General features: G+C 35.7%; 1 protein-coding gene across 1 annotated transcript in view; it reads right to left on the bottom strand.

Annotated features, from left to right (window-relative positions):
• Positions 1-15,666, bottom strand: part of DACH2 (dachshund family transcription factor 2) — a 764,445-nt gene that overhangs the window by 106,586 nt on the left and 642,193 nt on the right. Inside the window, 1 exon segment of the mRNA XM_042973956.1 lies at positions 10,429-10,587. Within this exon segment, the coding sequence (XP_042829890.1) occupies positions 10,429-10,587 (159 nt within the window).

The following is a 15,666-nucleotide window of genomic DNA, read 5'->3' as shown; positions in this document are numbered from 1 at the left end:
ACATTCAAAATAATTATTGATAGATAAGTATTTATTGCCACTTTATTACTTGTTTGTAATTGTTTCTGGAGATTTTTTTTTTGATCCTTTCTTGTCTTTCTCTCCTTCATGTTTTGTTGATTTTTTAATTACTAATATATTTGGATTATTTTATCTTTATTCTTTGCATGTTTATTAGTGCTTTTTTTAATGTATGGTTACCATTAGGTTTGTATGTATCTTCTTCTGCAAATAGCAGTCTATATTCAGTTGATGGTCATTAAATTTTGATGCCATTCTTTTCTCATCTCTCCTCTGTTTTAGGTATATGTTATATTTTATATCCTTTTTTGTGTGAGTTTCTTGACAGAATTTTATGGTAGTATCCATATTTACTGCTTTGTTGTTTCCTACCTGTGTTACTTTTGGCCTCTCCTTTCCTCTAGATATGCCTTCTTTAATAATCCTTGCTGGGCCAGTTTAATGGTCATGAACTCCTCTAGTTTCTATTTGGGAAAATCTTTATCTCTCTTTCTATTCTGAATGATAGCCTTCTGGATATAGTATTCTTGGTTGCAGGTATTTCCCATTCAGCAATTTGAATATATCATGCCATTCCCTTTCTGGATTGCCAAATTTCCGTCGGGAAATCTCCAATTAGCTTTATGGGTTGTCTTTTGTAAGTTAAGGACTTCTTTTGTCTTGCTGCTTTTAAGATTTCTTTTTCTTTATCACTGTATTTTTGCAAATTTAATTACAATATGTCTTGGTATTGGCCTGCTTTTGTTGACTTTGATAGGAGTTTCCTGTACCTTCTGGATCTGAGCATCTGTTTCCTTTCCCAGATTAGGGAAGTGTTCAGCTATTATTTATTCAAATAAATTTTCTGCCCAGTTTTATCCCTCTTCTTTTCCTCAGACTCATATAATACAACTGTATAATGTTTGATAGAGTCACTGAGTTCCTTAAGTCTATTATCTTTTTGCATAATTCTTATTTCTCGCTTTTGCTCAACTTCATTTCTATCAATTACTTTGTGTTTTAGGTCATTAATTTCTCTGCTTTTTCCAATCTGCTCTCATTGCATCAAGCATGTTCTAGTAATCGTTTATTGGACACTTCCTCTCTGATTCTTTTTTTAACTTTTATCTCTGTGATAAAGATTTCACTGATGTCTTCTAATCTTTTCTCAATCCCAGTGAGTATCCTTGTCATTGTTTCTTTAAATTTTCTATCATCCATGTTAATTATATCTTTTTCACTTAGATCCCTGGTTGTGGCCTTGTCTTGTTCTTTCATTTGGGATGATATCCTCTCTCTTGAAATTGTCTTTGTCTCTGCCTTCTTCTGTGTTAGGCAAGGACATTATATGTCCTGCTCCTGAAATTAATGGCCTTTTGAAAAAGATGTTATGTAGAGTCTAGAGTCTGGTGAACCAGGGAATATTTCTGGTGTGTGTTTTATGTGCTCTGTTCTTGTGTTTTGGTTGCTCTTTCCCTCAGGCCAGTCGTCTGCAGAGTGTCTTCTTGCCTCCTGTGGGAGGTGTTTTGTCCCTGGCTTGAATGTGGTGAGTTCTAACTGGATGTATTCTGGTCTTCTTGTGAAAGGAGCCCTAACACCACCTCAAACAGAATGGAGGGTTTGCAAAACTCTCTTGAGGGGAAGAGGTGGTGTGGGCATGGCTTTGTGTTGGACTTCTGGGGGAGGGGCCCTCCGGGCTGGGATTGAGGCAAGTGTGACTGAGTAGGGTGGTTCCACCATAGTGCAGGTGATGGTGCTTGGTGTAAGCATGTTAGGAACCCAGTGTCAGTACTACATTGCTTCCTGAAGGTGGCTCTGTGTTTATGCTGAGAGGTTTGGGATGGAAATAGCACCAGCCAGCTCCTTTGTTTCTAGAGAAGTGTCTCTGCTGACTCTCAGGGATGTGTTCTGAGAACAGGGAATAATCTCCTGTGTGCCTCAGGTGCTCTTCAGATGCTGTTTCTATGCTGTCCAGCCCTGGGCTGTTTGCCTGCCTTCTCTCCAGGAGCAGAGTAATACCCTCCAGGCTCTATTCCAGTCACACCCACTGACTATTAATATTCTAGGCTTTAAGCCCTGCTGGTTGCAAGAACCCTCAAAATCCCATCCCTCTTTTTTTCCATGCCAATGGCCATGGGGAAATATTCTCCATGTGCATTACCCTGTGTGATCCTCTCTCTTATGCCTTTGCCCAGAACCATGGATTCCTTCCTTCTGCAGCAGCTGTGATCTGTTTCTTCACTAACCCTCATCTCTGTACTTACTACCTTCTTTGATGTGGCCTATTTTCTACCTTTAATTGTGTAGTTTTTTTCTGTCAGTCTTAAGGTGATTTCTGTGGTATTTAGGATGATTTGATAGTTATGTAATTTTGTTTGTGGGATGAAGTGAGACTAGGGTCTTCCTAGTTTGCTACCATCTTCTAAACTCCATATAAGTTCTTCATATATTTTGGATATTTACACCTTATATGGTATATCATTTGCAAATATATCCTTCCCTTCAGTAGGTTGCCTTTTGTTTTGTTGAGCATATAATTGTGGGTTTATTTCTAGGTTCTCTATTCTGTTCCTTTGATCTATGTGTCTTATTTTTGTTACAGTGCCATTCTATTTTGATTATTACAGCTTTGTATTGTGCCTTGAAACCTGTAATTGTGATACCTCCAGGTTTGTGTGTATGTGTGTGTGTGTTTATGATTGCATTAGGAAATTTGTGTCTTTTGTGGTGCCACAAAAATTTTAGTATTATTTGTTATAGATTTGTTAAAAGTGTTGGTATTTTGATAAATATTGCATTGAATCTCTAGATTGCTTTGGGTAGCATAGACATTTTAACAATATTGGTTCTTCCAATCAATGAGAGTGGAATTTTTTTCCAATTGCTTGTGTCATCCTCAGTTTCTTTCCTGGGTGTTTTGTGTTTTTCAGAGTACAGATCTTTTACCTCTTGGTTAACTGTATTTCTAGGTATTTTATCCTAATTGGTGGAACTGTAAATGGATGGTTTCCATAAAATTTCTTTCTGCTCCATTGTTATTAGTGTATAGAAATGGTACCAATTTCTGGGTTTTAATTTTGTATCGTGCAACTTTATTGAATTAATTTATTCTAGTAGTCTTTTGGTGGAGTCTTTAGGGATTTGTGTATTTAGTATCATATCATCTGAAACTAATGAAAGTTTTACTTCTTTCTTACCTATTTGGATAATTTTAAATTTCTTTTTCTTGTCTTACTATTGTAGCTAGGATTTCCAGTTGATAAAAGTGACAAGATTAGACATCCTTTTTTGTTCCTAATCTTAGAGAAAATGCTCTCAGTTTTTCTTCACTAAAATGTTGGCTATGAGGTTTTCATATATGGCCTTTAAATTTAGAGCTATTTTCCCTCAGTACTTATTTTGTTGAGAATTTTCATCATGAATAGATGTTAAATTTTGTCAAATTCTTTTTTTGCATCTATTTAAATGATCATATTATTTTTATCCTTAGTTCTGTTGATGTGGTGTATGGTGTTGATTGATTTGTGAATATTGAACCATCTTTTCATCCCCAGAATAAATCCTACTTGATCTTGGTGAGTACTCCTTTTAATCTATTGTTGAATATGGTTTGCTAGTATTTTGTTGATGATTTTTGCATTTATGTACATCAGGGATATCAACCTGTAGTTTTCTTTTTTTTATGGTGCCTGTCTGGTTTTGATACAGGAAAAGGATGGCCTTGTATAATGTATCTGAAAACCTTTCTTCCTCTTCTATTTTTTTGGAATATTTTGAGGAAAATAGTATTAACTTTTCTTTAAATGTTTGGTAGTATTCACTTGTGAAGACATCTGGTCTGGAAGTTTTATTTTTTGGTAGTGTTTTGCATACTGATTCAATTTTGTTACTTGTTATCTGTATATTCAGATTTTCTATTTCTTCATGGTCAAGTTTTGAAAGATTGTATGTTGCTAGGAATTTATCCACTTATTCTAGGTTGTCCAATTTGTGACATATAATTTTTCATAATATTCTTTCATTATCTTTTGTATTTTTGTTGCCATATTTTTTTTATTTCTTCTTTGATTACTTAGCTAATGCACTGGTTGTTTAATATCATGTTATTTAACCTCCATATATTTGTATTTTTTCTAGTTTTATTCTTGTGATTGATTTCTAGTTTCTTATTATTGTGATCAGAAAAGATGTGTAATATAATTTCAATCCTTTTTAAATTTACTGAAGCTTGCTCTGTGGCCTAACATGTTACCTGTTCTGGAAAATGTTGCATGTGCACTTGAAAAGAATGTGTATTCTGTTGTATTCGGATGGACTATGGTATGTATTTATTATGTCTATCTGGTCTAATGTATCATTCAAAGACATTGTTTACTTATTGATTGTCTACCTGAATGATCTACCCATTGATGTAAGTAGTGTGTTTAAGTCTCATACCGTTCCTGTATTAACATCTACTTCTCTATATTTGTCTAATTTTTGCTTATGTGTCTAGGTGGTCCAATGTACATGCATAGATATTTAAAATTGTTGTATCTTCGTGTTGTATTGATCCCTTTTTTATTATTTAATGCTGTTCTGTATATGCTGTTTACTCTCCATGTATTTTTGGATATTCCAGTGTCTTTTTGTTATTAATTTTTAGTTTAATTCCATTACAACTAAGAGCATATTTTGTAGGATTTCTATTCCTTAAAGTATCTGTAATGTAATCTATCATTTTTTCCTTGTGCAAATAGGTGCTTTTCACAGTACTCATGGGCAGAAAAAGCTGCACTGTGATTGTACAGACTGATTGATTGTATACTTTCAAGTTGGAGGGGGTAGAGATAAAAGAAGTTTCCATATGTTAAAGAAGACTTACAGGATCCTGGAGGTCTATTGTAAAGCTAATTTGCTTTTTGCCTCTAGCATATCTAGTTTAGTGAATGTTCTATGTAAACTTAAGAAGAATGTATATTCTTCTATTGTTGGATGAAATATTCTATAAAAGTCCATTAGATCAGGTGTATTAATGGTGCTTTTCGATTCAATTATACCCTTCTTGAATTTCTGCCTCCTGAATATGCCCATTTCTGATAAAAGAGTATTGAGGTCTTCAACTAAAAGAGTGGATTCTATTTCTTCTGACAGTTCTATCAGTTTTTACCTAACATTTTTTGATACTCTGTTAATAAAAGCAAACACATTAAGACTTGTTAATATCTTCTCGAAGAATTGAGCTCTTAATCATTATGTAATACCCTTCTTCGTCCTTACAGTTTTTCTTCTGAAATCTACTTGGTCTGAAATTAATATAGCTACTCCTACTTTTGATTAGTGTTAAAATATTATATATTTCTCCATTCTTTTATTTTTTGATTGGAGCATTAAGTCCATTTACATTCAGAGTGATTATTGAAAGATATGAATTTAGTGCCATTTTGTTACCTGTAGAGACATTTTGTTTCTGATAATGTTCTCTGGTACTTTCTCGTCTTTGTTGCTTTTCTAGTCTTTGCTTCTAGTCTTTTTTTTTCCTCCACTTAAAGACTCTTCCTTAAAATTGCAGCTTGCAGGGCTGGTTTAGTGGTCATGAACCCATTTAGTTTTTGTTTGGGAAACTATCTCTCCTTCTATTCTGAATGACAGCCTTGCTGGATGATGAAGTCTTGGCTTCAGGGCGCCTGGGTGGCTGTCAGTTAAGCATCCACCTTCAGCCCAGGTCATGATCTCTCAGTTTGTGAATTTGAGCCCTGCATCAGTCTCTGTGCTGACAGCTTGGATCCTGGAGCCTGCTTCAAATTCTGTGTCTCCCTCTCTCTCTGCCCCTCCCTCACTTGTGCTCTCTCTCTCTCTCTCTGTCTCTGAAAAATAGATAAACATTAAAAAATATTTTTAAAAAGATTTCTTGGCTGCATATTTTTCCCATTCAGCACATTGAATATTTCCTGTCACTACCTTCTGGCCTGCTAAGTTTCAGTGAGCATGTCTGCTGTTAACCTTATGTGTCTACCCTTGTTGTTTAAGGACCTTTTGTCTTTAGCTGATTTCAGAATTTTCTCTTCATCTTTGTATTTTTCAAGTTTCACTATGATATGTCATGGTATTGACCTGTTTTTGTTGATTTTGAGTGGAGTTTTCTGTGCCTCTTGGACTTGAATGCCTATTTCCTTCCCCAGATTAGGAAAGTCCTCAGCTGTAATCTGTTCAAATAAACCTTCTGCCTCTTTTTCCTCCTGTTCTTATCCTGGGACTTCTATCATATGGATACTGTTTCATTTTATAGAATTACTAAGTTCTCTAAGTCTCCCCTCATTATCTATTAGTTTCCTTTCCCTCTTCTTTTCAGCTTCATTATTTTCCAAAATTTTATCTTCTATATCACCTATTCTCTCCTCTGCTTCTTCAATCCTCATTGTGACTGTATCCAGTTGGTTTTGCATCTCAGTTACAACATTTCTTATTTCAGCCTGACTACTTTTTTAGGTCTTTGATCTCTGTAGCAAAGGTTTCTCTTGTGTTTTTTATGCTTTTTTCAAGCCCAGCTAGTAGTATTATGAATGTTTATCTAAATTCTTGTTCAGATATATTGCCTATATCTGTTTTGAGCAAGTCTCTGGCTGTGATTTCTTCTTGACCTTCCTTTTGGGGAGAATTACTCCTTGTCATTCTGGCTAAATTTTTGTCTTTTGCAGGTTTTATAAGCTTGTTATGTTTCCTGCACCTGAGAGTAATGTTATATTAAAAAGGGGCCATACGCTATCCAGGACCTGGCACATTAGGAAGTGTTCTGGTGTATGCTGTGTGCACTCTGCTGTTGTTTTTTGGTTGCTCTTTCCTACCGGTCAGTCCTGTGCAGAGCGCCTCCTTGATTGCAGTGAGGAGTGTTTGGATTTTTAACTAAGTACTCTTTGACTTGTTTATTAAACACATAAATAGAAAAAAGGGGGAAGAAAACAAACCCTGATCACCCAAAAAGAGAAAAGGAAAGGAAACAACAAAAACAACAATAACAACAAAAACAACAAAACAGAGAATCAAAAAAACTATAAGGCTACACTGGGCTCTGCACTGGCAGCACAGAGCCTGCTTAGGATTCTCTTTTTCCCTCTCTTTCTGCCTCCCCCCACTTGCACTGTCTCTGTCTCTCTCAAAATAAATAAATAAACTTGAAAAAATAATAAGAAAAAATATGTATTATTTACCTTAATTTATTCCTTCTCTAACATTCTTTCTTTATGTAGATATAGGTTTCTGACCTATATTATTTTCCTTCTCTTTATAGATCTTCTTTTAACATTTTTACAGGGCAGATCTTTGGTATGATAATAAATTCTCTCAACTTTTGTTTGAGAAAATCTCTATTTCTGTCTTCACTTTTAAAAGGAATTTTCAGAATTCAGAATTTTAGGTTGGTGTTTTTTTTTTTTTCTTTCAAGTAGTCATGCCACTGTATTTAATACCACTGTATTCTTGTTTGCTTGGTTTCTGAAGTGAAGTTCAATGTAATTCTTATCCTTGTTCCTCTATGGGTAAGGAGAATTTTTTTATCTCTGAATTTTTTAAAAAATATTTTCTCTTTGTGTTTGATTTTCCAGGGTGACTATAATATGCATAGGTGTAGCCTTTTTTTTAATATTTATTTTTCTTAGTATTCTCTGAGCTTTCTAGAGCTTTTGTTTGGTGCCTCTCATTAAGTTTGGAAAATTTTCAGTCCTTGTTACTTTAAACATTTCTTCTGTTCCTTTCCCTTACTCTTATTATTTTCATATTCCTATTACATTTATGCTACACTGTTTGTAATTGCTGCACAATAATTGTATATTCTATTCTGGGTTTCGTTTCCCAATCTTTACTCCACATTTATTTCCATTTTGGGAAGTTTCTATTGACATACTTCAATTGTTGACTTTGTCTGGTCTACTGATGAGCCCATTAAAGGTATTCATTTTTTTGGAGTGTTTTTGAGCCAGGATTTAGTTTAGCTTCTCAATTTTCATCTCTACTTACATTTCCCATGTATTATTTTTTATTCAAGTATAATTAACATACAGTTTTAATATCCCCATGTAGTCTTGTATGTTTTCCCTTCTTTTAAGCATACTAATCATAGTTATTTTAAAACCTCAGTCTGATAATTCTAAAATATGTGCTATATCAAATTCTGGTTCTGATGTTTGCTTTATCTCTTCAGACTATGTTTTTTTGCCTTTTTCACACCTTGTAATTTTTGTTTTAAAGCCAGAAATGGTATATTAGCTAAAGAAAACTGAAACAAGCATGCCTCTAGTGGAAGGCTTTATTTTTATCTGACAAAAAATTAGGTTATGTTTACTATTTGCTGTACCTGTTATATTAGTGGCTGTCATTTCTCATCCTCCTGTTATCTTTGGTGTATCCTAGAGAATCAAATTCAGTTCAGTCTGAGGATTTCAGTTTTTTCTGTTGTAACCCACTGTTCTTATACAGAGCCCTATTGTGGTTGTGGTAAAATGTGTAGGGAGGAGAAAGATGTGATCAGGTCTCAATCTGTGGGCCTGTGTCCTCGGGCTATGACTTTCACAAGTACTCTTTAGCTTTTTCCATCTTAGGTAAGACAGAAAGGCTAGAGGTGACTAGAGTTGAGTATTTCTTTCCCCATAGGTGTGGTAAAGTCCCCTCCCTAAGGAATGTGGTAAGAAAAGACCTCAAGATAAGGGAAGGCAACCTGGCTAAGTGCATAAGTGACATCCCTCAAGACCCTGTAACATGAGATCACCCAATCAGACTGTATGTCTATATGTTACCCATATATGGGAGACAATGAAGTAGAAAATGCATAAAAGGCTACATCACCCCACATTTGGCGTTTGGGGCTCAGTCTTTTGGAAAAGAACCCTTTGAGTCCCTGTCAACATGAACAAAGTTGCTTTCTGGAAAGAAAAGTCTCAGTGTCTTGACTGTGTGAGGAGGCTGCTACACAGGAAATGCTAAAGGGGCTGGAGTTATGCATCTCCTTTCCCTTATATCAATGACTACAGGGTGGTGGATTTTAATATATCCTTTCCCCCACATCAGTTAGGCTCTGTTAAAAAGAAAGTAGTTTAACTTTGGTAAAATAGTTTCCTTTGAGGGCAAGGCTTTGTTAAGGAGAACAGAACACTCTGGGTATATTTTGAAATGGGTATTTTCTTTGTCTCCCAGCCAGAAACATGAGGGGAATTTTCTCAAGTCTTCACCATGAGAACCTGATGGGGTTCCTGGAGGTAAAACTCATTAAAGTGTAGTGATCCACTAAGGATTGGCCCCCAGAGTTTTTATCTCTCATCTAAGTTCACACTGAGTCTCCAGCAATTTAAATGTTTCTACCAGGGTCCAGCTGTGGCTTCTGTTCCCTGTAAACTCTGATTCTCTGTTTCTGCCTATCTCTCCAGTTTTGGAGATAGCCCTGCCCTATGAACTCAATCTCTGATGGATTTAAAGGAGTTGTTGATCTTGCTTTGAGGAGGAGTAACAACTTCTAAACTCTTTAAATGTCAGACCAGAAACCAGAAGTCTTATAAGTTCCTCTACTTTATGAAATAAGTCTACTTTAATCAGGCTTTTTTTTTTTACTTCTCATAAGATATTTATAACTTTCCTGGCATTTATTTATTTACCTTTGCTTAACATTCTATTTTATGGGATCTTTCACATTTGAATTTATAATATCTTTAAAGTAAGACCCTATAATGTATTTATATGCTTCATAACTGATGAATTTCATTAAGATTTATAATATTGTGTTAAAATATCTCAGAATTCCTCTGTTCTGTTGTTTTAATCTTAGGGTTTAGTGAGAGAATGAATATCTCAGGGAAAGGAATAATGTAAGTTTTCTCTCACATTCCTGCTTACAAGTAAAGTAAAATTTTAGTCCAGTAATGTATATCAGTCATTTTTATGCAGAAAGAGTTTTGAGTTTTTGAAGTTCCTAAAATCATCATCCAAACCCGAATTTGTATCCATTAGCTGTAGTTTGCTGAGTAATAATACTTATAATTTATGCAGTAATTACTATATACAAGTCACTATTAAAAGCTTCTTTTATTATTTTTAACTCTCACAATAACCTTACTAAATGGGTATATATTATTTTCCTACTTTATAGTTGTGAACACTGAGACCTGTAAAAGGTGAAACCTCCAAAGTCAAACAGTAATATGGAATTCAAAAGATGTGGATTTCAAGCCTAAGTTTATGTGACTATAGCCAACTTTCTTAATTACTCTGCTACATAGCCTCTTGATCTATCTCTACTCTATAAATCCCATGCTTTCAAATGAATCCCTATTTACCCTTCTAACTTCAAACTGTTAAACCTTATTGAAGAAAAATGCACTAGCCCTGCTAGCCAAAGGTGTCCAATTGGTCTTGCGTGGTATTTTTTTTTCAAAACACCAAGTTTTGAAATTACATCATACATACTATTGGTCAGTAGGTTGTTCTGCTGCAGTGGATTGAGGGTAGAAGTACCCCCAAGACCTGGCTGGTTAGACAGGGCTGCATGAGTAAGTCCATGTTGGGGTCCAGGAGCAGCAAGAGGAGACTGCAACTTATCCTTATCCCAGGAGGATTCACTTGCACCTGAAAAACATTTGTATGAACAGACTGCAATTTGACAACTTTCCATGAGAAGGCTTTGTGAAAATTCCCTTTTTAGAGTTGAATTTATTAGTCTTACTTCTTAGGAAAGTATTATTAAGCATAGATAACTCATTTTAATAATGGTTTCAAAAACTTTAATAGCCTATGATTTTAGCTGCCTCTGAGAAGACTAAACAACACTTACTAATGGTATATTTACAAGCAATCTAAGCAAATCTGGGATCATAATGAATTAGCGCTATCGAAAGTGCTAATATATTGAAAGCCATTAACTGACCACTACTGCCTCCCATTCCAATGCTTTACCATACACGTATAAAGTTTTAATGAAGAATAGTTGTTATTAACTCACAAAGAATACACTCATTAATAAGAGCATGATAACATGTAAAAATATGTGGTAAAAACAAAGTGATCAGTTACTTTGTTCTCAGATCTGGTCTTACAGAGGCTAATCTCTTCATACACAGCAGGCTTTCGTACAAAAAAAAAAAACTGAATAAAACATAAAACCATGGCCCCCAATTTGAAACTGTACTCTGATCTTCCACACTAGAGAATGAAGAAAAGTGTGTGTAAAGTGCAGACTACTATATTATTATAATGATCTGCAACAACATAGCTACTTAATCTGGGACTTAGAATACTGTGGAGACAGAACCATTGCTTAAAGTCATATGCAAAACAACCACATAATTATCTCTAGGGCATCCTTTTAAGCACAATGCTTCAAAAAGAGGAGTAAGGGTTGAATTCCAATCACTGCAGTAGCAAACTATCTGGCATTAGAAAAGAAAATGATTGTATGGGCTGCCCCATATATTTGCTTGATGTGGTTAATTTATTCAGGGGTAAGTGGTTCTACTACCATTCCCATTCTGGGATTGCGACATTAGTATCTCTATTTGTATTACTGTATGTTTTCAGATCCAATTGGTATTCTTCCTGAAGATTTAAAATCTATTTAAGCAAACTATCTTCTAGAATCTGAGAGGTTTCTTTTTAACCTTTCTATGCACTCATCTACTCTTACCCAGCTTTGGGAATCTCCTCCTCAAGACTCTTCAAGCTCCCTTGTGGCTGAAGTAAATCTCTAATCCTAAAGTGAGAGTCTTGGCCAGTTTCCAACTAGATAAGTTTCATTAAAAAAAAAACAAACACCAGATTCTCCAGCAGTGTATATAAACCCTGAGGGGTACCTGTCCCTGCCTATATGAATGAAGCTTTTTAAATCAAATGGGGAAGAAATAAGTAGCTAATTGTTCTGTTTTTGATATAAGCCATTCAGTTAGCATGCATGGAAGCTTAGAAGGTAGGAAATTTGGTTGAATATGATAGCAATGGCTTAATGGACCAGAAAGCATTTTCCTGATCATGTTGAAGCTTGGTGTATTTGTTGAAAACATACCACACTCCTATGATTACCCCAATGGTTCTCTCTTTTCATCCAGATGTTTGCTGCTGTAAAGTTACTGCCTAGGAGCAGGGAGGTAATTTATGATTGATGCATTGATAGAATCTTACATTAACAAATTTGAAATTCCAATTATGATCAATAAGATATTGTTATGCTTTAATGGACAGGAATGGTGAGGTGAAAGGAAGGATTTTAATAAATAATTCAAGAAACCACATTGCAACAGTGACAATTCTTTACAAAAACATTGCACCAATAAACAGGATTAATACCAGAAAATGCAAAAACGTGAGAGATCAATTGTTGAGCAAAACCAGGACCATTCCATCATTTTAATACTATGTCCAAGGTATAAATTACCTTATTATTCCAGAAATTCACATTATAAAATGATTAGCAAAACATTGACAAAGAAAGGTAGATTTATAAGACACTAAATTATATCATTGATATTAACATGGTATAGTACAATCACAGCAACAACAGTATACATCAATATTAGGATTAAAATTATGCCAATATTTTATAAATTGAAAATCTCTTAGTCCACATTTAATATTGAATGGTATATTACAACTCAATACCCCCCAAAACAAATAATACAATTACAAATGGGTAGAAGACATGAAGACACATTTCTCCAAAGAAGACATCCAGATGGCCAGCAGACAAATGAAAAGATGCTCAATATCACTCATCCAGAGGTAAGTGTAAATCAAAACCACAATGAGATACCACCACACACCTGTCAGAATGGCTAAAATCAAAACCACAGGAAACAAAAAAAAAGTGTTGGTGAGGATGCAGAGAAAAAAGGAATCCTCTTGTACTGTTGGTGGAAATGCAAATTAGTTCAGCCACTCTAAGAAACAGTATGAAGGTTCCACAAAATATTAAAAATAGGGGCGGTTTGGTGGCTCAGTCAGTTAAGTGTCTGGCTCTTGATCTTGGTCCAGGTCATGATCTTGTGTTTCATGGTATTGAGCCCCATCTGGACTGATGGATCAGAGCCTGCTTGGAATTCTCTCTTTCTCTACCCCTCCTCTGCTTGTGTTCTCTCTCTCAAAATAAATTTTAAAACTTTAAAAAATTAAAAGAATAGAACTACCCTATTATCCAAGAATCACACTACTGGGTATTTACCCCAAATAATACAAAAATACTATTTCAAAGGGATACATGTACCTGATGTTTATAGCAGCATTATCTATAGCCAAATTATGGAAACAGTCCAAGTATCCACTGATTGATGAATGGATGAAGATGTGATATATCATGATTACACTCAAATGTGGAATTTAAGAGACAAAACAAATTAGCAAAGGGAAAAATAGAGAAAAAATCCAAAAAAAGAGACTCTTAATTATAGGGAAGAAGGTGGTGGTGGTTATGGACTTGGGGCAGGGGGCGGTGAGGGCATGGGTTAAATAGGTAATGGGGATTAAGGAGTGCACTTGTGACAAGCACATATTTCAAATAAATTTGAATAGAAATGTTTTTTTAAACCTTATTAAAGAATTCCAAGTGTATGCTTTGTTGACAGTTTTAGATGAATGTTTCCCAACAACTCTCTTCTTTTTAATTATTGTGTTAAAAATGATAGGAAGGTGGTTACCAGCTATTCCCATCTTCACTGAATATAGCTATAAGAAATTATCCTGCTTCCCAAAGGCAACTGTATATGAAGTGAGTGTAGGACACTTTTTATATTTGAAATATGTGATGTATATAATATTAGACTAATACTTAATATACCTTTTATTTTATTTTTATTTATTTTATTTTTATCATGGTAAGTGTACTCTTTAATCTGCATCCCCTATTTCCCTCACCTACCTCTCCTCTGGTTTGTTATCTATAATTGTCTATTTCTCTCTCTCTTCCTCCCTCCCTCCCTCCCTCCTTCCCTCCCTTTGCTCATTTAGTACATCTGATTTTAACATCCACTGCCCTTAAAGCTAAAACATTATTTTATCAATCTATTCTAGGGTCAAACATTTTTATCACTGTGTAGGGGGAGGGCTTGAATATCCACTTTATTTTTTCTATTATCTATCTATCTATCTACCTATCTATATTAGTGTGCTAGTGTTGCCATAACAAAAGATGACATATAGACTGAATGCTTGTGTTCCCCCAAATTCATATGTTTAATCTTAATCTCCAATGTGATCATATTGGGAAATGGAGCCCTTAGGAATTGATTAGGTCATGAACGGGATAAATGCCTTCATAAAATAGATGACAAACAGCTCCTGAGACCCCTTATGCCATGGGAGAACACATGAACAAGAAAATGGGCCTCATCAGACACTGAATCTTCTAGTCTATGATATTTTTATTATGGATTTTTGTTATGGCAGTCCAAAAGGACTAAGACAACACAGAATGGGCAGTTAACCAACCAAATTTATTTTCTCGCAGTTTTAGAGGCTAAAGGTCCAAGATCAAAAAGTCAACAGGTTTGGATTATCCTGAGGCCTTTCTTCTTAACTTACAGGTAGTCACCTTCTCACTGTTTCCTTATATGGTCTTTCCTTTGTGTGCACACATCCCTGGTAACTCTTTGTATGTCAATTTTTTTTTCTTTTTATAAGGATACCAGTCATATTGCATTAGGGCTCTCATTTTGATTTAAACACACCTTTAAAGATGCTATCTCCAAATATGGCCCATTGTGAGGTAATGATGGTTAGTACTTCAACAAATGAATTTTGCAGAGACACAATTCATCCCATAATACTAGAGTAAGCACCCTTTATTGAACCAGATCACACTCGCTTTCTGAAGCAATCCTTCTAATAAAGAGGAAAAAAAAAACTGGATACCATGGCAACAAGGCATGTCTTAGAAACTGAGTAGGAAGTGGTTTAGGGAAGCCTCATCAAAACCTTCACCTTTACTTCAAGAAAATATGTGTTACAACAGGGTCACTGCCCTTAAAGAGACACCAGCCTCCAAAAAGGTAACATTAAAATAGCAGCTTACACAACACTGGGGGAAAGGGGAGAGAGATCTGTTCATACTGATATTGGAGTATGAAAATGAGGGAGCTGGAAGGTGCTATTTTCCTCACCTTCCCCCTAGCATAAACACAATGCCACCTGCAGAAGGATAGGTGGCACAGACACTTTCTACCTAACATACTAGCAATACACCAGCACATGATTTCTTCTGGGGACTGATCCACTCCAAGCCTGTTAGCCTCAGCTCTGGGCTCAGGGAAATTTTTGTTAAAGCTGCACATGCACTACATGTAGCCACCAGGTGCACAACTGCCACCATGCGCTGTGCCAAGTCACCTCTTAGCAACAACCCAAATCACTATGCCATGCCCAGCTGTGCCCAGCCATTGCCAAGCTCAGGACACAGCCTCGTACCCACAGTGACACTGGTGTGCAGAACCTCAACAGCCACAGTGCTTGGAGGGATCCATCAAAGGACTAGTGGCTCAGCACAAATTTTGTCAATGCTGCACCACAGCCAAATTCCCCCGCATGCACACCCACTCAAAGCTGGCCTTCTTGGGTCCCATTAACACCACAGAGAGAAAGCACAGCCTACAACAGGCAGAGAGACAGTGCAGATGATTGCACTGAAAGGAAAAGGGACTCAGACACAACAGCAGGACATAAGCAACA

This window comes from Panthera tigris, chromosome X, assembly GCF_018350195.1.
Source record: "Panthera tigris isolate Pti1 chromosome X, P.tigris_Pti1_mat1.1, whole genome shotgun sequence".
NCBI classification, from domain to species: domain Eukaryota; kingdom Metazoa; phylum Chordata; class Mammalia; order Carnivora; family Felidae; genus Panthera; species Panthera tigris.
The sequence above is the reverse complement of the archived record's forward strand: the minus strand, read 5'-3'. Positions and strand labels throughout refer to the sequence as shown.